The following is a 23,325-nucleotide window of genomic DNA, read 5'->3' on the forward strand; positions in this document are numbered from 1 at the left end:
GAATACACAAAATGTGCAACCTATTATGTTTAAACCGAATGGAGCTACAAATAATTTTCCAAAAAATTGAAAAAGAATCAAAAGATGTTGATGCACCAAACAATTCATTCCATGCTAGACATTTTACAAACTACTGATGCTTTTAAAAACCTACACATTCATCGCCACCACGATGATCCAGTGTCCAGGAGTTAGAAATTATCGGAACAAATTGAATCTTGTCCATTTCAAACAGAAATCCGTCTTACTGATGTACTTTCTGAAAGTTGAAGTGCTGCAGTTGACTCTACACGTGAGTCGATATAGGGGAAGGGCCATAGGCCCTAGCTAAGAAAAAACTGGTTTAATGTCTGTAACGTAAGCTGTAACGATTTTCACGGGTATCTTTACCTAATGCATTAGTTAGACAATATAGCTAGCTGATGCAATCTTCAAATTGTAGAAAATCTCAACCATATTGATACTACATATTAACATTTCTAAAGCTAAGCTAAAGCTAAGCTAAAGCTAAGCTAAAGCTAAGCTAAAGCTAAGCTAAAGCTAAGCTAAAGCTAAGCTAAAGCTAAGCTAAAGCTAAGCTAAAGCTAAGCTTAAGCTAAAGCTAAGCTAAAGCTAAGCAAAGCTAAAGCTAAGCTAAACAGGCTGAGCTAAGCTAAGCTAAAGCTAGTAAGCTAAGGCTAAGCTGGCTGGTGCTGGTGGAGGCTGAAGTGAGGCTGGGGTGAGGCTGAGGCTGAGGCTGAGGCTGGAGTGAGGTGAACAGGCTGGAGTGGGGAGGCTGGTGGGGCTGAGCAGGGGTGAGGGGAGGCTGGGGCTGGGGTGGGGCTGAACAGAACAGGGCTGGGGTGAGGCTGGGGTGGAGGCTGGGGAGTGGAACAGGTGGGGCTGGGGTGAGCTGGGGTACAGGAGCTGGGTGGGGGCTGGTGGGGTGGGCTGGGGGCTGAACAGGGCTGAGTGGGAGTGAGGCTGAGGTGGGGCTGAACAGGGGTGGGAGCTGTGGAACAGGCCAGAGGGGTGGGGCTGGAGGCTGGGGAGGAGCTGGAACAGGGGCTGGGAACAGGAGTGGGGAACAGGTGAACAGGTGGGAACAGAACAGGGGTGGGTGGGAGCTGGGAGCTGGGAACAGGAGTGGGGGCTGAATTTCAGGGAGCTGAGGTGGGGGCTGGAACAGGGTGGGAACAGGGAGCTGGGGAACAGGTGGAACAGGAACAGGTGGAGGTGGAACAGGAACAGGTGGTGGGTGGGAACAGAACAGGAACAGGTGAGGAGCTGGGGGCTGGGAACAGGCTGGAGTGGGAGCAGGGCACAGCTGGGGTGGGAGGCTGGGAGCTGGAACAGGTGGGAACAGACAGGGGTGGGGTGGGAGCTGGAACAGACAGGGAACAGGAGTGGGAGCTGGAGCTGGGAGCTGAGGCTGGGGCAGGTGGAGCTGGGGAATTTGGGTTCAGGGCTGGGGCTGGTGGGGGCTGAACAGGGAACAGGTGGGCTGGGGTGGTGGGGTGGAGCAGGGGGCTGAGGTGGGAGTGGAACAGGGAGCTGGGAACAGGGGTGGGGAGACTGGAGGAACAGGGGGGAACAGGGCTGGGTGGGGCAGTGGAACAGAGGTGGGGGCTGGTGGAACAGGAGCTGGGGAACAGGGGTGGAACAGGTGGGAACTGGGGTGAGGCTGGGGCTGAGGTGGGGAACAGAACAGGGGTGGGTGGTGGAACAGGAGCTGGGGAACAGGGGTGGAACAGGTGGAACAGGGGCTGGGGTGGGGTGGGTGAACAGGCTGGAACAGGGCTGGGAACAGGTGAACAGGTGGAACAGGGGTGAACAGGGCTGGGGGAGCTGAGGTGGGGCTGGGAGCTGGTGGGGGAACAGGAACAGGTGGGGGTGGGGAACAGACAGGTGGTGGGGTGGAACAGGTGGGGTGGGAACAGGGGTGGGGAACTGGGCTGAACAGACAGGGCTGGGAGTGGGAACAGGGTGAACAGGGCTGGTGAGGTGGGTGGAACAGGAACAGGGTGGGGAACAGGGGAACAGGAACAGTGGGAACAGGTGGGGGTGGTGGTGAGGTGGGAGTGGGGTGGGAGTGGGGCTGGTGGGTGGAACAGGGGAACAGGAGGGTGGAACAGGGCAGAACAGGGGGCTGGTGGGGTGGGGCAGAACAGCTGGGGCTGAACAGGGGCAGGTCAGGCTGAACAGGAGTGAGGTGGGCTGGAGCTGGGGCTGGGAACAGGGGTGGGACAGGTGGGGTGAGGCCAGGTGGGGTGAACAGGGGTGGGGGTGGGGTGGTGGGTGGTGGAACAGGGCTGAACAGGAACAGACAGGACAGACAGATTTGGGTGGCAGGCTGGGGTCAGACAGGAACAGGAAGGAGACAGGTGGGCTGGGGAACAGAGGTGGGGGCAGGTGGAACAGGTGGGACAGGGTGGAACAGGGCTGGGAACAGGGGTGGTGGAACAGATGGAGGCTGGAGTGGGGGGTGGGCTGGGGAACAGGTGGGGTGGAGTAGGTGGGAACAGGGTGGGAGGAACAGTGGGGTGAACTGGGGTGGGGTGGGGTGGAGGGGTGGGAACAGAGGGTGGACAGGGAACAGGGGGCTGGGGCTGGGAGCACAGGGGGTGAGACAGGTGGGGAACTGGGAACAGGAACAGAGTGGGGTGGGGTGGGAACAGGTGGGCTGAACTGGGGTGGGAACAGGTGGGGTGAGGTGGAACAGGGTGGAACAGAGGCTGGTGGGGCTGGAACAGGGAACAGGTGGGAACAGGAACAGGGTGGTGGGGGAACTGGGGAACTGGGGTGGAACAGGGAGTGGGGTGGACTGGGGAACAGGGTGGGTGGGGAACAGGTGGGTGGGAGTGGACAGGTAACTAAAACAGACAGGAGACACTTGGAGCTAACTAACAGTGGGGCTATTCAGCTAGCTAAGCTAAGCTAAACTAAGCTAAAGCTAAGCTAAAAGCTAAGCTAAAAGCTAAAAGCTAATAAATTTAAGCTAAAGCTAAGCTAAAACTAAGCTAAAGCTAAGCTAAAAGCTAGCTAAAAGCTAAGCTAAAAGCTAAGCTAAAGCTAAGCTAAAGCCAAGCTAAAGCTAAAGCTAAGCTAAGCTAAAAGCTAAGCTAAAAGCTAAACTAAGCTGGCTAAGCTAAGCTAGCTGGCTAAAGCTGGCTAGCTAAGCTAAAAGCTAAGCTAAGCTAACTAAAGCTAAGCTAAAAGCTAAGCTAAAAGCTAAGCTAAAGCTAAGCTAAAGCTAAGCTAAAGCTAAGCTAAAGCTAAGCTAAAGCTAAGCTAAAGCTAAGCTAAAGCTAAGCTAAAGCTAAGCTAAAGCTAAGCTAAAGCTAAGCTAAAGCTAAGCTAAAGCTAAGCGGAAGGAGTCCATTACCGATTTCACGTCCCGTTCCGATCAGTGAGAACAGTGAAGAAGTGAAGTCCCAAGTAACATTTTAAGTTTTATAACGCTCTTGAAGACCGTAATTTACTCTGCAAGAGTGTTATAAAACCAGCATAGACCCAAAATGTTACTAGGGGTGACTGTGACAAAATGTCGAAACCAGAGAAGAAGCTGGCCGAGTGCATGATGAAACGGAAGGCGTTGATGGTGGTTCACGAATCTGTGGAAGGTTTTATAAAAAGCAGAATTATACCATTTTCCTGAAGCCAGTGGGGAAATTAGCAGCGGCATTGATTTTAGTTCATAAATCAAGAAAATGTCGCCAGGAGGGTCCAAAATGTGTAGCGTTCCAAATCATGTTGATTACCCTAGTTCTTCATTTTCACTTTTGCATTCTTTAGGATAAAAATAATTCAAAAGTATTGGGTAAATCCCTCATCTTTGGCCGCAATGTATTCATCCCCAGCTGCAAATGTAAGCGACGAAGGTCATCCGTGATCTGTCCGGCCCGGTTCCGCGATTCTGGCCACATTCGTTTAATTAGTGTACATTTAATCATTTACGAAATGGACAGTAAATATGCACAGCGGTTGCCGGGGGCCGTGCCGATACCACGTTGGGAAAACAGAAAGCTGAAATTAACATTTGCGCAAGGGTATGTTGCATCCAATTTGCAACTTTGGCGTACTTCAAACAAAATAACCTGGCGCCGCTGCACTCCGACCGGTGTAATGTAACTATTTGTCAACATGGAACCGCAGCGCGTTGGGGGCTATTTGTGAACCACGCTACCCACGTGGGTTGAGAACACCAAATGTGAAATTATGCAGAATAAAGACTATGAATTATGTAGGATATGTCAAAGCATGAGTTTACATAGCCTATGAACAGCACAATTGGTCACCCCAGCAGAGCTTTTGGAATTATCAAACGGGGAGAGGGATTACTGTGAAAGCGATGGAAAAGGTATTTTCTTTGGTAGCGATGGCCATTATTTTCGCAGTAATCAATTGGAATTGTATTTTGTTGTGAAATGCGATTTTCGGAGCCTGAACTGGACGGGTCATCAATAATGTTCGATGAAAGAAATTCAAACTTTTTTTTTTATTAATTTTGTACGAAAAGAAATTTTTATTTACTCATTCTTTGACTCTTCACTTTTCACTCGCATTTTCTATTAGACGTCGTGCTCAATTTTCTTCAATCGAGTCTCATCCAAAGATGTTCTCGTCACATTTCTTTTACTGTAATTTTGTTCTACATTAAATTTAAAGGTGATAGTCACTCCTCACCATTTTTATGTTTTCTCTTACAGCGTTTTTATTCATCACCCAACAATGCATTTGTTGAAACTTAATGGCCAAACAAACCCCTTTCGCTACCTTTGGTCGGCGATTCCACAGTCATCCATCCGCGTGCTTTTATACTCATCTCTCTTTGTAGTCAATCAATTTGAATCTAGGTCTGCTTTTTAAATTCACTTGCTTTTATTCCTTTCAGGATTATATAGTTTAACTACGGGTTTTTCATTTAGGTTTCATTCCTCTACTAAGTCTATCTGACGCGCATAAATTTCATCTGCTTGGTGCCCCTCTGGTCGGGGCAATCTCGAGCCTGGTTCTCGTTAAAACTACGGTGTTGCCACATTTGCTTGTATTTTTTTAGAGTAATTAGACTTCTTATCTATAGTACAAACACCATTGTTAACGGTATTGATTTTTTATCGACTTGATCCGACTTTTATTTTTGTTTTTTGGTTTCAATCGTTAATTGAGTTTTGTGATGTTTTGGGTTTTAGTAACAAGGTTTTCGATTTTTTAGTTAACAGAAAACGCTTTTATACATTTTGAGACTTTATAAATATCTTTGTACAATTTTGCTAATGATTGACTGTAAAAATAATGCTCTTTTCAAATATATCGACATTATTATGGATTTTGGATAAATGGGAAGCAACTTAAATCAAATCAGATAATTTATATACAGTTCAAGTGTAATTCAATTATTTTAGCTTTGAAACTCTTACAAATAATCTTTTTAAGTAAAATTCTCAAACAGCATTGGAAAAACCATTCATACTAAGCGGTAAAAGTATGCTTAAATTAATGATTTCGTGTGTGTTACTTCTACGTGAAGTTAAACGATTTACAATGATATGGAAATGCTAATATCGTCCAGGTTTGGAAGATGATATTAGCATTTCCATATCATTCAAAAGTATGCTTGTTTGAATATCTATTTGCTTATTCAATAGTTTATTCGCAAAGTTATTTGTTTTTATTTTTTGTAACAGAAATAAATTACTGCGTGTTTGAATGTGATATAGTTTGGGACGTAAATCGTGTGTATCCTTCGTCTGATTTTTATAATTTGTTTAAAAAGAAACAGACACTTATATAATTATAGCACATTTGAAAGCAGTAAGAAAGGAAAGCGTGGATGTTTTGTTGACAGAATATGCTAACTCGGAGTAAATCGTAGAAGATATCTTTAGAATCGAAAAAAGAAGAAAATAAATGGAATGGCCTCATTAAACTGCCTAGATTTAAAAAATAAGGAGTAATTTATTTGCTTTAATAGCCACGAGGCACTAAAAAATCAGAATAATCCACCTAGCAGTTATGATGCTTTTCTCGTGTATTACGGAAGATAATGAAAACAATCACATAAGAAAGGTCTGTATTAGCAATTTCGGAAGAAAGGTCTCATAATCATAAAATCAAAGTTAATGTATGTCAAAAAATAAAGCAGCAGTTTCGCTAATCGCCGAAAAATATGTTTAGCTTTCCAGTTCAATGAAATACTTTGTTTTAAATCATTCCATTACTTCTTTGCTTGTTGGCTTTAGAATCCTGAAGCTTGTTGCCGTGCTTCGAAGTCACAATTCGTTGTAATGACTCTCAACATATCCACTTGTTCGTAATGCTACTGTATTCTGATATTTGATTTCTCATTCACATCAATATTTTTTTCTGTTCTACGATAAATAAACATTGTAATTATTCTGTGGAAAAAAGTTATAAAGATACTACTGAGCCATTCAGCAGCGAACAATTCAACCGGTGAAAAATAAATAACATCCCCAAATGAAAAGCACCGAATGCAATTCCATAAACCATTGATAATTCCGAAGTGTAAGCCATTTGTAAGAGTTTCAATTCATTCGAAATTATTTATTTCATTACGTTACGACATGTCGGTTGCCATGAACGGGTTTTTCCCCGTGCAAGCGATCTTTTCACGTTCATCGTTACGAACAGAGAATGGTTAATTACAATTCCATTCGCCTTCCGATGCAACAAAAATGCTCCGCTTCCAGTTTCTTTTTGTACTCGAAATGAATGGTTTACCTCGTCGATTGGAGAATAAATTTTATGATTTTTCCAACGCATCACGGATGTGTGCTCCTGGGTGTATGTTCCCAATTGTGTTTTTGTTTTTTTCACTACGTTGCACGAAATTAAACTTTATTTACACGTTTTTAATTTTTGTCATACTGCAGATGATTAATCAAGGTCCAACGGGCGCGTCACTGTTCGTTCGCTTTTACTTCTGCTGAACTTCGTTTCAATGGACTTGAATAATTTAAGCTCGAAATTGATTTACTCGGTCGATTGCTGTTGTCGTTTTTTGATCACTCAGTCGGATCATTCACATTTAATTTGCAGAGGAGTAAACCTTCTAAACTTCACAGCTATTAATTTCGATTCGTTCAAAGTTTTTCATTGTGGTGTATTTTTTTTAACAGGACAATGATGTTGTGGTTAATGATAAATGGTTCCTTTTTGTGTCACTTCTATTGAATTCGGTTCTACATGTTGTGACCTCTGTTTACTATATCTGCGGAGTTTTGTTATTCTAGTCTAACACCTTTGTTGTTACACAGTCAGTCATTGTGAAAGTTGTGAACAAGACAACTTGACTAAATTATCCTTTTCCAGATAGTGCAACAACCCGATTGCTCAAATGAATGTTACATAATTGAAAACATTTTTTGACTTTCAACGATCGACCACCTCCTATAAATTTGTCCATTTCAAAAACGTGCAAGTTTCAAATTTAATTTCCGCATCTGTACCCGAGCAGATAATGCACAATTCGAGTTTTTCTCCTGCTGGTTCTTCCGTAACCGCTCGAGCAGTTTGGAGAACAAATTTTCCGCATCAATGTGGGAACTGTCCCCGGAGGTTGGCCATGGATGAAACTTTCTGTCGAATGTTGTAGCTCTCTCCCTTAGGTTTACAACAACGCCTCCAAAGTTCGGGTTTTGTGTTTGTCATCGCTTAGTTTTAGTTGTCCGAACAACGGTTAGAACATGCAGCGGCATGTTTCCACCACCCTTCGCTTGTTTAAAGGGCTTTCATTCGAATTCTGGGCGTTCGCTCGATTTACATTGCTCGAATTCCTCCCTCCCTACACTAAACTTACACTAACTACATACGACAGTGTAACTACTGTACAGGATTTGGTTGTGGCTTTTTCTGTTGCCGCTGTCCACTGGATGATGGGTTTGTCGACGACAACCGTGGACAGTCGACGATGGTGGCGGTCTCGATTGAGGGTACACCCCGTTCAGGCCTGATACCGCGTAGTCAGCAGGAAGGATGCTATCACTCCGGGTACCACGCGGAGGCAGTCCAGCAGCAGCGTGGACAGGTGCGTGGTTACTGCGATGGCGGCACTGGCGCCGCTCGTTTTCCGACGCGATATCGCCGCCGTGTTGTCACCTGGAATGGGAAAATAAATTGGAAAAGTGATTCGATTAATGCGAGCGGTGGACGATTTGTTGTGGATTGCGTTTGTATAAATGCAATTCATTTGAAACGGTACAGAGAAGCTATCGATAGGTTTATATAAAGACAATTTATTATCAGATTTATCGACTTTACATAATGCAAAAAGTTTTATAAACAATTTTGGCTTTTTATTCAAACATAATTGAGATGCCTTTTAAAGTAGCCATCGATACATGTTTTGGTGTTCTGTGTTTTTATTAAAGTCTTTAAAATTTCTGTATTCTTCAAATTTCTGTTGAAATCAGTCAAGCTTTTGTTCTTCTAAATAACCACTAAACGTGCGGTAGAAGCTCCTTCCCATCAAATTTCTATTTGAAGCATTTCATATTCCTCCTGGTAGCCTCAAGATTCTGCGGGATGCTTTCTTTTGGAACTACAAGTTTGTTAAGCTTTTGCTTTCTTTTTACCATTTTAACCTGGAATACAAATATAGCATAGTTTAAAACTTGAACAGCATTTTTTATGTCTTGCAAGTTTCTGTTGAATCTTGCTTCTCGAAGCTTCTCAATCTTTTTGGAAATATTTTCCAGGCTTGAAAGATCGAAGTAAGCTCTGAGCGAGGTCGGTTGTGTCCTGTGCTTTTTGACAGCGTATTTTTCACCCTTCCGTAAGAACCAGTAAGAAGTAAGGCTTGAGATTGTGCAAAGTGCGCGAGTGTTTGTGGCGTGATTTTTGTGAAGTTTTAGCCAAAATAGTGCGGGCTTCAGGCTGTTTACAGTTGAATGGTTTTGTTCTGGAGACCTTTTGCGGGTGAAGTATGTGACGGTCTAGGCGTTTTCCGCTCAACTTTTATTAACGAAGGAAAAACCCAGATTAATCCACTTAGCGTTGGTGGTGCCTTTCTCGCATTTAGTTAAGACACCAACCTTATATGGGGTTTATAATGTCCAATGCACCATTTTCTTCATAACTTTTAAACGCAACGACCGATCATTATCAAATTCAATAGTGATCAACAAGGCTTTATCCTCTATCGAATAAAACTTGTTGCGAGAAAATCGGTTAAGGATTACTATACGAAAAGTAGTCTAATGTTTTTTATAGCTTTTGTGCACACACATACACACATACACACACATACATACACACGGACAGACAGACATGTGCTCAGTTTGTCGAGCTGAGTCGATTGGTATATAACACTATGGGTCTCAGAGGCTTCTATCAAAAGTTCGTTTTCGGAGTGAAATGATAGCCTTTCGGTACAACTTCGTTGTACGTGAAAGGCAAAAAGGTGAAAAGTACAAATATAAATAAAACAAATATTAAGCCTACTTGTCCCATCTTGAACATGACCGTTTATGAGTCAAGGAAAAAGGGACTATCGTATGCAGTTATTTTCCATCGGTTACAAACTGGCTTGATATTTTTTTAAGTTTTCCTGAACGAGCATTTCTATTAAACAGCTTCTTCGATAATAACATAGAGAATATGACGGTTACAGATTTTAACTCGAAAATGACGAAAATTTCATGAAAATACTTCGTTTTATAACTCCATCAGAAATAAATTGCGATGTCATCAATGCACGCACAATAATTCTTTATTATTATTACCTGTCGTTTATTATTTCCCCTATCGGAAAAGTAATTTACTTTGTGAAGTGAAGTTTAAGTGAATATTTTCTACACTATAACTACATGCGTTCTTCCATTTCTTAGTTCCATTATCCGGAAATGGATTAATTTGATGAGTTTGTTTCAATATGTTTGAACTATGATTTTCTATTTTAAATACATATTTCATGAATGTAGAAATCAGGATGTTTGTTTATGGATCATCCAATTGAAAAAGGTAGCAAAATCAAGCGGAACTTGTTGTTAGTAAAAAATATCTCTGCCTGGTCTTGAGGAACCAGGCAGTCTAAAATGGGTCACTGAAACTGCAGTAGAGCTAACAAGCATCTTGTGGAAGCTTTCCAAGCTTCTTGTGGAAGCTTTCCAAGCTTCTTGTGGAAGCTTTCCAAGCTTCTTGTGGAAGCTTTCCAAGCTTCTGGTGGAAGCTTTCCAAGCTTCTGGTGGAAGCTTTCCAAGCTTCTGGTGGAAGCTTTCCAAGCTTCTGGTGGAAGCTTTCCAAGCTTCTGGTGGAAGCTTTCCAAGCTTCTGGTGGAAGCTTTCCAAGCTTCTGGTGGAAGCTTTCCAAGCTTCTGGTGGAAGCTTTCCAAGCTTCTGGTGGAAGCTTTCCAAGCTTCTGGTGGAAGCTTTCCAAGCTTCTGGGGGAAGCTTTCCAAGCTTCTGGAGGAAGCTTTCCAAGCTTCTGGAGGAAGCTTTCCAAGCTTCTGGGGGAAGCTTTCCAAGCTTCTGGAGGAAGCTTTCCAAGCTTCTGGAGGAAGCTTTCCAAGCTTCTGGGGGAAGCTACAGCTTCTGTGGAAGCTTTCCAAGCTTCTGGTGGAAGCTTTCCAACCTTCTGGCGGAAGCTTTCCAAGCTTCTGCTTTCCAAGCTTCTTGTGGAAGCTTTCCAAGCTTCTTGTAGAAGCTTTCCAACCTTCTTGTGGGGCTTTCAAGCTTCTTGTGGAAGCTTTCCAAGCTTCTTGGGCTTTCCAAAGCTCTTGTGGAAGCTTTCCAAGCTTCTTGGAAGCTTTCCAAGCTTCTTGTGGAAGCTTTCCAAACTCTTGTGGAAGCTTTCCAAGCTTCTTGTGGAAGCTTTCAAGCTTCTTATGGAAGCTTTCAAGCTTCTTGTGGAGCTTTCCAAGCTTCTTGTGGGCTTTCCAAACTTCTTTGGAAGCTTTCCAAGCTTCTTGTGGAAGCTTTCCAAGCTTCTTGTGGAAGCTTTCCAAGCTTCTTGTGGAAGCTTTCAAGCTCTTGTGGAAGCTTTCCAAGCTTCTTGTGGAAGCTTTGCTTCTTGTGAAGCTTTCCAAGCTGTGGAAGCTTTCAAGCTTCTTGTGGAAGCTTTCCAGAAGCTTCTTGTGAAGCTTTCCAAGCTCTTGTGGGAAGCTTTCAAGCTTCTAAGGCTTTCCAGAAGCTTCTGTGGGAAGCTTTCCAAGCTTCTTGTGGGAAGCTCAAAAGCTTTCTTGTGGAAGCACCAAAGCTTCTTGTGGAAGCTTTCAAACTCTTGTGGAAGCTTTCCAAGCTTCTTGTGGAAGCTTTCCAAGCTTCTTGTGGAAGCTTTCCAAGCTTCTGTGGAAGCTCCAGAAGCTTCTTGGAAGCTTTCCAAGCTTCTTGTGGAAGCTTTCCAAGCTTCTTGTGGAAGCTTCTTGTGGGCTTTCCAAACTCTTGTGGAAGCTTTCCAAGCTTCTTGTGGAAGCTTTCCAAAGCTTCTTGTGGAAGCTTTCCAAGCTTCTTGTGGAAGCTTTCCAAGCTTCTTGTGGAAGCTTTCCAAGCTTCTTGTGGAAGCTTTCCAAGCTTCTTGTGGGAGCTTTCCAAGCTTCTTGTGGAAGCTTTCCAAGCTTCTTGTGGAAGCTTTCCAAGCTTCTTGTGGAAGCTTTCCAAGCTTCTTGTGGAAGCTTGCCAAGCTTCTTGTGGAAGCTTTCCAAGCTTCTTGTGGAAGCTTTCCAAGCTTCTTGTGGAAGCTTTCCAAGCTTGTTGTGGAAGCTTTCCGAAGCTTCTTGTGGAAGCTTTCAAGCTTCTTGTGGAGCTTTCCAAGCTTCTTGTGGAAGCTTTCCAAGCTTCTTGTGGAAGCTTTCCAGAAGCTTCTTGTGGAAGCTTTCCAAGCTTCTTGTGGAAGCTTTCCAAGCTTCTTGGGAAGCTTTCCAGAAGCTTCTTGTGGAAGCTTTCCAGCTTCTTGTGGAAGCTTCCTGCTTCTGTGGAGCTTTCCAAGCTTCTTGTGGAAGCTCCAAGCTTCTTGTGGGCTTTCCAAGCTCTTGTGGGCTTTCAAACTCTTGTGGAGCTTTCAAGCTTCTTGTGGAAGCTTTCCAAGCTTCTTGTGGAAGCTTTCAAGCTTCTTGTGGAAGCTTTCCAAACTTCTTGTGGAAGCTTTCCAAGCTTCTTGTGGAAGCTTTCCAGAAGCTTCTTGTGGAAGCTTTCAAGCTTCTTGTGGAAGCTTTCCAAGCTTCTTGTGGAAGCTCCAGCTTCTTGTGAGAGCTTTCCTGTGGAAGCTTTCCAAGCTTCTTGTGGAAGCTTTCCGCTTCTTATGGAAGCTTTCAAGCTTCTTGTGGAAGCTTTCCAGAAGCTTCTTGGAAGCTTCCAGCTTCTTGTGGAAGCTTTCCAAGCTTCTGTGGGCTTTCAGAAGCTTCTTGTGGAAGCTTTCCAAGCTTCTTGTGGGAAGCTTTCCGCTTCTCGTGGAAGCTTCTCGTGGAGCTTTCCAGAAACTTCTCGTGGAAGCTTTCCAAGCTTCTCGTGGGCTTTCCAAGCTCTCGTGGAGCTTTCCAAGCTTCTCGTGGAAGCTTCCAAGCTTCTCGTGGAAGCTTCCAAGCTTCTCGTGGAAGCTTTCCAAGCTTCGTGGAAGCTTTCCAGCTTCTCGTGGAAGCTTTCCAGAAGCTTCTCGTGGGACGCTTTCCAAGCTCTCGTGGAAGCTTTCCAAAGCTTTTCGTGGAAGCTTTCCAAGCCTCTCGTGGAAGCTTCCCAAGCTTCTCGCGGTGGCTTTCCAAGCTTCTCGTGGAAGCTTTCCAGAAGCTTCTCGTGGGCTTTCCAAAGCTCTCGTGGAGCTTTCCAAGCTTCTCGTGGAAGCTTTCCAAGCTTCTCGTGGAAGCTTTCCAAGCTTCTCGTGGAAGCTTTCCAAGCTTCTCGTGGAAGCTTTCCAAGCTTCTCGTGGAGCTTGAAGCTTCTCGTGGAAGCTTGAAGCTTCGTGGGCTTTCCAAAGCTTTCAAAGCTTCTCGTGGAAGCTTGCTCTCGTGGGCTTTCCAAGCTTCTCGTGGAAGCTTTCCAAGCTTCTCGTGGAAGCTTTCCAAGCTTCTCGTGGAAGCTTTCCAAGCTTCTCGTGGAAGCTTTCCAAGCTTCTCGTGGAAGCTTTCCAAGCTTCTCGTGGAAGCTTTCCAAGCTTCTCGTGGAAGCTTTCCAAGCTTCTCGTGGAAGCTTTCCAAGCTCGTGGAAGCTTTCCAAGCTTCTCGTGGAAGCTTTCCAAGCTTCTCGTGGAAGCTTTCCAAGCTTCTCGTGGAAGCTTTCCAAGCTTCTCGTGGAAGCTTTCCAAGCTTCTCGTGGAAGCTCTGCTTGTGGAAGCTTTCCAAGCTTCTTGTGGAGCTTTCAAGCTTCTTGTGGAGCTTTCCAAGCTTCTTGTGGAAGCTTTCAAGCTTCTGTGGAAGCTTTCCAAGCTTCTTGGAGCTTTCCAGCTTCTTGGAAGCTTTCCAAACTTCTTGTGGAAGCTTTCCAAGCTTCTTGTGGAGCTTTCCAAAGCTTCTTGTGGAAGCTTTCCAAGCTTCTTGTGGAAGCTTTCCAAGCTTCTTGTGGGCTTTCCAAAGCTTCTTGTGGAAGCTCCAGAAGCTTCTTGTGGAAGCTTTCAAAGCTTTTGTGGAAGCTTTCCACTTGTGGAAAGCTTTGCTTGTGGAAGCTTTCCAAGCTTCTGGTGGAAGCTTTCCAAGCTCTTGTAGGGCTTTCCAAGCTTCTTGTGGAAGCTTTCCAGAAGCTTCTTGTGGAAGCTTTCCAAGCTTCTTGTGGAAGCTTTCCAAGCTTCTTGTGGAAGCTTTCCAAGCTTCTTGTGGGCTTTCAAGCTTCTTGTGGGCTTTCTAAGCTTCTTGTGGAAGCTTTCCAAAGCTTCTTGTGGAAGCTTTCAAGCTTCTTGTGGAAGCTTCAAGCATTGTGTGGAAGCTTTCAAGCTTCTTGTGGAAGTTTTCCAAGCTTCTTGTGGAAGCTTTCCAAGCTTCTTGTGAAAGCTTTTTAAGCTTCTTGTGGAATCTTTTAAGCTTTGTGGAAGCTTTCAAGCTTCTTTGGGAAGCTTTCCAAGCTTCTTTGGGAAGCTTTCCAAGCTTCTTTGGGAAGCTTTCCAAGCTTCTTTGGGAAGCTTTCCAAGCTTCTGTGGGCTTTCAAACTTCTTGTGGGAAGCTTTCCAAAGCTTCTGTGGAAGCCTTTCAAACTGCTTGTGGAAGCTTTCCAAACTCTTAGCTCTTGTGGAGCTTTCCAAGCTTCTTGTGGAAGCTTTCCAAGCTTCTTGTGGAAGCTCCAAGCTTCTTGTGAAGCTTTCAAGCTTCTTGTGGAAGCTTTCCAAGCTTCTTGTGGAAGCTTTCCAAGCCTGTGTGGAAGCTTCCAGAAGCTTCTTGTGGAAGCTTTCCAGCTTCTTGTGAAGCTTTCCAAGCTTCTTGTGGGAGCTTTCCAAGCTTCTTGTGGAAGCTTTCCAAGCTTCTTGTGGAAGCTTTCCAAGCTTCTTGTGGAAGCTTTCCAAGCTTCTTGTGGAAGCTTTCCAAGCTTCTTGTGGAAGCTTTCCAAGCTTCTTGTGGAAGCTTTCCAAGCTTCTTGTGGAAGCTTTCCAAGCTTCTTGTGGAAGCTTTCCAAGCTTCTTGTGAGAGCTTTCTTTTCATGTCTAGAAAACTTATAAGGTTGTCATGTGGAAGTTAAAAAAAAGTTGGTAAGAAAGCCTTTGTAGTTTCCTGTGGGAACTTTGTTTGTTATATTTAGAAGCCCTTTTTTTGCTTTTAGTAGAGGTTTTTCATACATCTTTATAAAACTTGTCAGTTGTCTGCTTTCCAACGTTTTATATGAACAATAATATCGTTCAAGCTTTCTTTGAAAGTTGTACTAAGTTTTGAAACTTTCTCTAGAACCTTTTCAAGTAGACAAGTAGTTAAAAGTTTTTCAGTAAAGTTCATTTTCTTGGTTTTGGATGCATTTACTGAAAGTTTTCTCCTTTAATAGAATTCAGTGAACTATAAGTTTAAATCACAACATTCCCAAAAATTGATACCGTTGACTGCACAAATTTTACGATCGTAATGCACGTTCCCCCTCACTGCAACGCTCCGCGTGTAACGTTCACAACCAATTCATGGCAAATGTCCAAACATCAGTTTCGCAACAAAAGCCAACCACATCGCAATCGGTCGTCCGTTTGGACCTAATCGAAATTGAAACAGTTGATCGAATCACGACCCCCAATTGTCAAGCAGTATTAAGCCAAAATTGTCGTTGGTTGCAGTTTTTGGCAGCGCCAACAACGGACCGAAAAATCAACGATCCCTTACCGTCCTGTGTACCTTCGTGTGCTGCTTTTCTGTTTGTTTCGTTGTAGAAAGCAACAAAAAATATGTCAACTCTCCCAGTGGACTGTGAAAATGATGATCTGTTACAGAGTTTTATTTCAACTTTCTATTTGCGTCTTTAGTTGCAAGCGGTCGTTTTTTTTTTCGTTCTCAGCAGCCAGCTCCTTTGGCATCATATTTATTTCCCACGACGAACGGATTATCATGAATGTTTGATTCTCCATATTGAATTTTCACTTTCCTCGGTATGGCCAGGGCTCCATGGCACCTCATGGTGCTGGTGGTGAATGTTGTTCCAAGTCGGAGGGCAAAATATGAGCTCAGAAGATTAGGGATTTCCTTTGATGGAACGGAACTGTGGGAAAACCGGGTACATTTATTTCGAATCACTGCAGCAGAACTGTGGCCCAATTGTTGACTCAACCGGGAAATATTTATTGCTTTTTGGTGCAGAGAAAAAAAAACTGAAACGTTGCTTAGGAGGTGGGGGAATTTGTGGCATGATACGTTTTTAGAGGCTCTCTCCGATCTGATGGCTTGGATTTGAAATTGCGTGTGCAAGTGCATTAGATTGGTGGCACTGTAGCGGTGTTGCCGACTAAAAGCATTGAAATAGCAACCAGAAAATTTCACTCAGGAAACGAAAATGGATGCGGTCGGTTAATGCATTTAACAGTACGCGATGTTGCAGCTACTTTTTGACTTTATTAAAATCATGATATTTTTAGTCAGTAAAATAAGTTTTCAAGTCTTCATTTATAAATAATTTAAATTTTGGAAAATTTCAAAAACATTTTATAAACGGTTCGAATAAGCCTCAACTAAAAACTGAATGATGCTTACATAATTTTGCTATTTCTACGACGCACACTGTACATGCAGGATGAATTGAAACATTCCCGCAGACTGTCGGCATCTGCCCGCATCTTTCCGCATCTATAGTTCGGTTTGTAAGTTCGTATTTGATCCACTTTGGCAGACTATCAAAATGGAACCGGCGAGTGAGTGAGCGAGTACAGTCAGTGCGGGATCAGCAGGATACAGCCCTCGAAGCACATGTGTGGGGTGTATCCAATCCAGGGCGAACGAAGTCGATTGTATTCGAACGAACATACACAGAGCCGCTGAGCGTGTGTGAAGATATTCGATTTACTTTTTGCATCGAATATCATCGAACGCAAACGTTTGGAGCTTGCGGAAGGAATCCCTTCCGGAGTGAGTGAATTGTAAAGAAAAGGATTAAATGTTCGCTAGTGTCTGGTAAGAAAGACGGGACGGGATGCAGCAAACTAGCTGCAGCTACTTCCTTTATAACAGAGGGATTGTGTTCGGTGTGGAACGAGCGTTCTCTGAAAAGTAAATTTCTTTCGATGTAACATTGTTGTGGGGGAGAGGAATTTTCTTAAAATTTGAAAGGGGATTTTTCGCAACGCAAACTTAAGAATGCTTTTGGAGCTAGGAAAAAGTATGTGTGCAACTCGGTGCATGTTTCATGTAGAATAGAATACTTATCGATACATGTAGGATTGTAGAACGGCGGATATCTGGTTACGTGATATATAGATTGAATTAGTAAAATGGATACATGATGAGACAAATGAGTAGTAATGAATTACTTATGTATGATCTAATCAAAATAATAAACAGATGAATATCTCTGAAAAAAAAATCAGGAAATACTAAATAAAATTGTTCCACATACGAGTATTTTTGTATTCGTAAGAAACTTATATTATCTCAAACTGTTATCCATACAGCAATTCCCTGAAAAAGCAAAAGGTATCCAGAAAATAAAATTTTGATTTCGTCGAAACCTTCTATATTCAAACTTCATCCTCAAAATATAATTTATCCAATGTCACAGTATTTATTCTTCTTTATACATTTAAAGAGCTATTCCATTGAATTCAATTCGGAAACACCTCGAGGCTTATTCATCTAACGACTAACTCTTCTCCCAACGATAGAAGCCATAAAATTATAGAAAGAGCCCTTATCTTCACTCGCTCTGTGCGGAATCGCTTACGGCATTGTTGTTTCGAAGCTTTCATTTCCACCGGTTTTCAGGAAAATACATTTAGGCAAGTAATAATTCTGGTCTCAACACAAACAGCTCGAGATTGATTGGAGGAGTTTTATTCCAGCAACGCTTGCCAGTTAGGTTACACAAAAGATATTTCAAACGAATGGAAAAATCCTTCAAGATATTCTCGTTTGATGACTGGTGAGCAACAGGGGCCACAGTCGGGCCAAATTAAAGTTGAGATCATACCACACCAAGAAAAAGCGATTAGACTGCGGAGTGAAGGTATAAATTTAAACTGCAATCGATTTTTTAACGATATTTGATCCAAGACAAACAAGCGTCTCTTTTGTCCTCATCCTCAAAATCATATCAGTCATTGTTTTATTTCTAATTTATCATAGATCACTGATCTAATTTTATATTTCATCTTGCTCGATAGTCGTAAACGTTTATATTAGGACTCGAAATTGTATCTTAACTTATCTTCTTTTGCTGAAGAATAAGTTCATATTGGCTGCGCTTAGCAACATTTCCCGGATGTGCTCTCCTGTAGTAGTTCGTGCCACTTGAAGCATTAATAGTCATCCATCTTAATTTAACATCGTTCCCTTGTTCTAAATTCCGTTCTTGAATTATTTGTGCATAAAATTGAATCTTATTCAACTTTAACATTATCCAACTGCAGATATCAAGCTGCGATGCCAAGTATGTACGTAACTCATTCCGCTAATTTGCGAATGCTTTCATTTGCTCAAACAAGCAGCACTCCACTCAGCTTGCTCTCATATCGTAGCCTAGGAGAACCATCCTCGTTGTTATAATTTGTATGCCAAATATGTATGGTGCCCTCCGAGTGATGTGCACCCTTGGTTTCTTGTTCTGCGAAATTCCGAATGCTTCGTCTCTCATCGCTAATGGTAAAGTTTTAAGTGTTGGTTATGTTATCAAATCCATTCACCACCCTGTAGTCAGTAAGGAATTTAGAAAATTTTCCATTAAGTAGCACTATAGTTTGATGATTATTATTATGTAGGTAATGATAATGGAATAATTTGATGCTATACAGTATCTTGACCTACTGAATCTAGTTATTGGCGTAATTCCACGTATATGATTGAACGAATTTTGTTGCAATTTATTAAAAACAAATTAAGCTCGTTGGAAAAGCAAATGTGGGGTAATGCGTACCATTGGTATTTCGCGTACCTGAAGTTATAAAATAGACTCCATCTCGCAGTTTTAGCCGCTCACCCAGCAACTCCTATCCCCACATCCTCGTGGCCGGGATACGAGCAACCTTAATAGTGAAGATCGGGTAACCAACCCCGGTGGGAACTATGATCGTATGCTGCCAGGGACAGGGTTTGCATCTCTCCTGGGCAAATCTGATCGAGCGTCTGTTACTCATGTTATGAGCGGTTGACCATCGTTCGAGTGCCACCTAGGGACTCAATGCAAAATTGTGCACCATGGTCCACCGAAAATTTAGAAGCTTGGTGTCAGACCCTGTAAGCCAGCCTAAGAAAATCAAGCAACGAATAATCAGCGAGAGAATACGGACAGGAACAAATATTTTGAGGAAACAGAGAAGCTACTTGTTGTAGTTTTCATACTCTTCTTAAATATGACGCATACAAAACATGTCTGTTGAATGACATCAAAACTTGTTTTTATCTCGGCAATATCGTCGTAATTCCGAAATATTTGTCAGTAAATGCTTCCGCAGAAATTCGTCCAAACATTAAAATGTGACTTTTAAAAGATATAGGGGAACTGTTCCGATCTCAATCTCACTGTACATATATCAATCTCATCGCTAAACAAAGAAATACGGCACCAAATTCGTCGCTTCTTTTTGTCAACATGCGTGCTCACTGCTGAAAAAAATCCCAAAAATAATAAACCAACCAAATTCCTTTCCATTTCTTTGTTTTTAATGCGATGGAAATAGGAGCTATGAGATGAAGTGGCGAACCGTTCCCCTATCTGAAAAAAAAAACGCAAAAATTTCGAGAGCATTTTTTTAATGTTATTTTTGCAAGAGTACTCACCTGAAATTATTAAACCTTCTAAAAAAGTATTTTATGAAAAATCTAGTAAAAAAAATTGAATTTCTGCAGCATTTAAAATTCAAAAAAATATGAACTTTTTGAAGGAATTGCCACGGAACGTGCTGACTACAGTAACTACTATGAAAAATCCGCGGCAATGCCGTTTTGAATTTACGAAATAATTCCAGGAAGGCTATCCACAGGAATTGATCAATCAATGTCAGCAGAAATATTGGAAATATTGAAAAGATTGGTTGTTTTTGATGAATTTTCTTAAATTTAAGACCTAATGAATTTCCACATTAATTCCCAGGGAACTTTTGCAAGATTACCCGGAAGAATTTTCACAGATGTTCTCGAAAAACCATCCGCAGACTATTTTGGGCCGACTTTTGCAGAAGTTTCATGAGGAGTTGGATTTCTGCAAACATTTCCAGGATAATTTCCGCGAGAATCCCAGGAGCATTCACCGCGGGAGTTGTCGGGATGAATCTTCGCAAGCATGATGAATTTCTGCAGGATATTTCGCAAATCTTCTCGGGTATATTGACTGAAATTCTACAACACAGACATTCCTGCCGAAAAATTGCGTATAAAATGGCGCTAAAAATGTCAAAATGTCAACTCTTGGAGAAACTTGCTGCAAAAATTGATGGAGGATTTTCCAGACAAACTTCCGAAAATATTCCTCTGAAATTTCCGAATGAATTTACGCTTCAATCTTAGGATTCTGTCTAACGGAGCTTGAGCAACTATGGTACACAGTAAAAAATAATAAAAAATAAACAGCGCGTAAAATTGACAATCTGAAATCTACACAGATAGAAAAATCCACCGAAGTTTACGCCAAAAGTCATTGAACGCCATTATTAGTGTAATTCCACACGAGATATAGTCTAAATGTATACAATATTTAACGTGAATCGTCAATATTTCATTCAAGTTGTAAGCAATCTTGTTAGCAAGAGGACTATTACAGCGTAGAATAGTGTAAATTTTTGCGTGTGAAGTTTAACGCGCTGTTTATTTTTAATTATTTTTTTCTATTAATGCAGGGTCGACTGTAACTTTTATATTTATTTTACGTCTACGCAGCCTTTAATTGTAGAAACGAGTTTATTCGTTACTCGTGTCGAAACGTTGGGCAACGAATAAACTCGTTTCTACAATTAAAGACTGCGTAGCCGTAAAATAAATATTTTTTTTTCTGTAAAACATCTATGGCCCGATGTCCACGTAGCGTCTTTTCAACGCTGCGTGCACACGGCGTTAAAAGGACGCAGATGTGCATCAGGAAAAAGCGGTAACGCAGCGTCACCGCTGCACACCTGCGTTTTTTCAACGCCACGTGCACGCAACGTTGAAAAAACGCTACGAGGGCATCGGCCCTAAGAATGGAAGGAAAATTGATATGGGTACTAGATCGAAAAGAGCTAGTTGTTATGAAAAACGACAGCAACACAAATGGCATTTCTTGTTTCGAATTTTCATTGTACTATGGTCCAGGATACAGATTTATGAGGCAAGATGCATTTTACGCCAAAACCATAGTGCATTGGGAGACAGAATCCTGAACAAAATATGACCACACAAAAAAAAAAATTACACATTGTTTCCACCAGAAAAAAACACGTAGATTTTTTCACGTAACTTTCACCTGTTACGTTACTTTTACCTTTTACCTGATTTGAGTTTCAGATAGAATTCACCGGACACGTAAGTTTCACCTGGTTTTTCTGAAGTATTTGAAGTTACGTGTGCACGTAAAATGAACCTAAAAATTCTGGTGGAAACAACGTTCAGATTATTTGGAGTGCAGAACGCAGCGAGATAGAGAGATATCGAGATAGGGGATTATTGTGGGGCTTGATTAAGTTACCATCAGCGTGTGATTATACATTAACACCTCATCGTGTCAATCGGTGAGTAGCAAGCCATGACTCGTCCTTCTTCTTCTTCTTATTGGCATTTCATCCCCACACTGGGACAGAGCCGCCTCGCAGCTTAGTGTTCATTAAGCACTTCCACAGTTATTAACTGCGAGGTTTCTAAGCCAAGTTACCATTTTTGCATTCGTATATCATGAGGCTAACACGATGATACTTTTATGCCCAGGGAAGTCGAGACGATTTCCAATCCGAAAATTGCCCAGACCGGCACCGGGAATCGAACCCAGCCACCCTCAGCATGGTCTTGCTTTGTAGCCGCGCGTCTTACCGCACGGCTAACACGACTCGTCCTCTTCTTGTCAGATCTTGGTGGCGTGCACTGCACACGCACTGACGGAAAGCTGCTATCATCACATTTCGCTCCAGCCATTTGAAGCCACACAGTTATCAAGGTGTATAAAGCAAAAATGTACGTCGATTAAAGGGACCGAGCAAACCAACGACATAGCACAGTGTTGCTTTTTTGAGAAAATCTGTAAAATGATCAATCCACCTAAAAGTGAGATAAAAATTTTGCCTAACCATCGAAACTAGATATTAGGTTAGTGTCTTCAGGAAAGTTGTACCGGACGGTATTTCAAGCCACTTTGCCAAAGACCCCCATACCTATGTACGAGATATGTTATATTTTCTGTGGCAGGTCCCTGAAATCAGTTTTTTGGCATAACTTTTTTCCTATGTTTCAAGCATTTTTACCATCTTCTAGAAAGTTGTTTGGATAACAAAAATACGCAAATTCGCGGTGGCGCGATAGATCATTTTCGGCGTGAGTAGGCGTGAATGAATTTCGGGTATTAGGAATTTTCCGGAATTTTAGCGGATTTTCCTCCAGGATTTCCTTCGTAAATTCCTCCGCATGTTCCTCCAGGAATTCTTCCGCAAGTTCTACGAGGTATTCCTCCGGAAGTCCTTCCAGAAATTCCTTTGAAAATTCCTCCAGGAATTTCTCTAGGAGTTCTTCCAGGAATTCCTCCGGAAGTTCTCCCAGCAGTTCCACCAGAAGTTCCTCTAGGAGTTCCTCCGGAAGAACTTCCAGGAATTCCTCCGGAAGTTCTTCCAGTTATTCCTCTGTTTGGCCCTTTAGAAATTTCTCTGGAAGTTCCTCCAGAAATTCCTCCGGAAGCTACTCCAGAAGTTCTTTCGGAAGTTCCTCCAAAAATTTCTTTGGAAGTTCCTCCAAAAATGTGACTAGTGCTCAAATGAGTGACGTAGTCAAATTTCTCCAGACATTTTTTTCTGTGAATTCTTTCAAAAATTCCTCCGAACATCCAGCTTAAATTATTGTCAAGTATCTCTTCTTCAATTCATTAGAATATACCCAAAAATTCCTCTGTGTTATTGGTGATTTCATCAGCAATTCACTTGGTGATTCCTTTAGAAATATCCACATCTCCTTTTCCAGAACTTCTACCTGAAAATTTATCAGAAATTTCCGAGTAAACTCCTTCTGGCATTTTCTCTGAAGTTACTCCAGAAATTCCACCAAGATTTCTTCATTAATTACTTCTAGGTCTTTCCATAAACTTCCTTTGATTTTTTTAAGAAGCTCACGTGAAAACCCTCGATGGCCACCTTCTACTCACGCCCCGGGAGCTCTTCCGAAAATTCCTCCAAGAACTCTCCAGGAAAAATGTTCAGGGATTTCTTTTTCAGTCATTCTTCCGAAAATTTCGTCAAAAGTCTTGCGGAATTGTATCCAAAATTTCCCCTTGAAATTCCTCTGAAATTTTTTTATAGAGTTCTTCCGGAAAATCCTGTCGGAATTCTCAAAATTTTTGCATTTTTGCAAAACTTTTAGTTAGAGATCAACTTAGATTTAAATACTTTATCGATAGACATTAGCTCAATTTTTCGAGCAAAGTTTATCAGTATATGAAAGTTTATCCAAATTTCTTGGAGTAAATATGAAAACGATTTTAAAGAAGATAATTAAATAAATTAAAATAATTAAGAAAAATCCCTTTTTACATCTTCGAATCAGTTTTCTTGTTACCTTCATACTTTATGTACGATATTACCTTTAAAAATTACCCCTAAAAACGAAATATTCCAAAGCATTAAAATACA

General features: G+C 42.1%; 2 protein-coding genes across 5 annotated transcripts in view; both read right to left on the bottom strand.

Annotated features, from left to right (window-relative positions):
• Positions 1-652: 652 nt before the first annotated feature.
• LOC134209063 (uncharacterized) lies at positions 653-4,784 on the bottom strand. Its single transcript, XM_062685045.1, has 4 exons — positions 4,756-4,784; positions 2,378-2,852; positions 1,477-2,332; positions 653-1,326 (listed from the first exon to the last, which is right to left on the bottom strand). Exons 1-4 carry the CDS (start codon positions 4,782-4,784, stop codon positions 653-655), a joined length of 2,034 nt encoding a protein of 677 aa, XP_062541029.1.
• The window catches only part of LOC134209409 (zwei Ig domain protein zig-8), a 969,833-nt gene continuing 950,988 nt past the window's right edge, over positions 4,481-23,325 (bottom strand). For all 4 annotated transcript variants that reach the window (XM_062685397.1, XM_062685395.1, XM_062685396.1 and 1 more), the window contains one exon: positions 4,481-8,100. In XM_062685397.1, the coding sequence (XP_062541381.1) occupies positions 7,946-8,100 (155 nt within the window). In that variant the 3' untranslated portion in view covers positions 4,481-7,945. The remainder of the gene's footprint in view (positions 8,101-23,325) is intronic.

This window comes from Armigeres subalbatus, chromosome 2, assembly GCF_024139115.2.
Source record: "Armigeres subalbatus isolate Guangzhou_Male chromosome 2, GZ_Asu_2, whole genome shotgun sequence".
In the NCBI taxonomy this organism is placed as follows: Eukaryota; Metazoa; Arthropoda; class Insecta; order Diptera; family Culicidae; genus Armigeres; species Armigeres subalbatus.

Coding starts and splice junctions, on each gene's coding strand:
- LOC134209063 (XM_062685045.1), bottom strand. CDS start 4,784: ATGGATGACTGTGGAATCGCCGACCAAAG. Junction 2,853..4,755: donor TGTGGAATCGCCGACCAAAG/GTAGCGAAAGGG, acceptor TGTCTGTTTTAG/TTACCTGTCCACTCCCACCC. Junction 1,327..1,476: donor CCCACCACCCCAGCCCACCT/GTTCCCTGTTCA, acceptor CACCTGTTCCAG/CTCCCAGCCTCCCACCCCAG.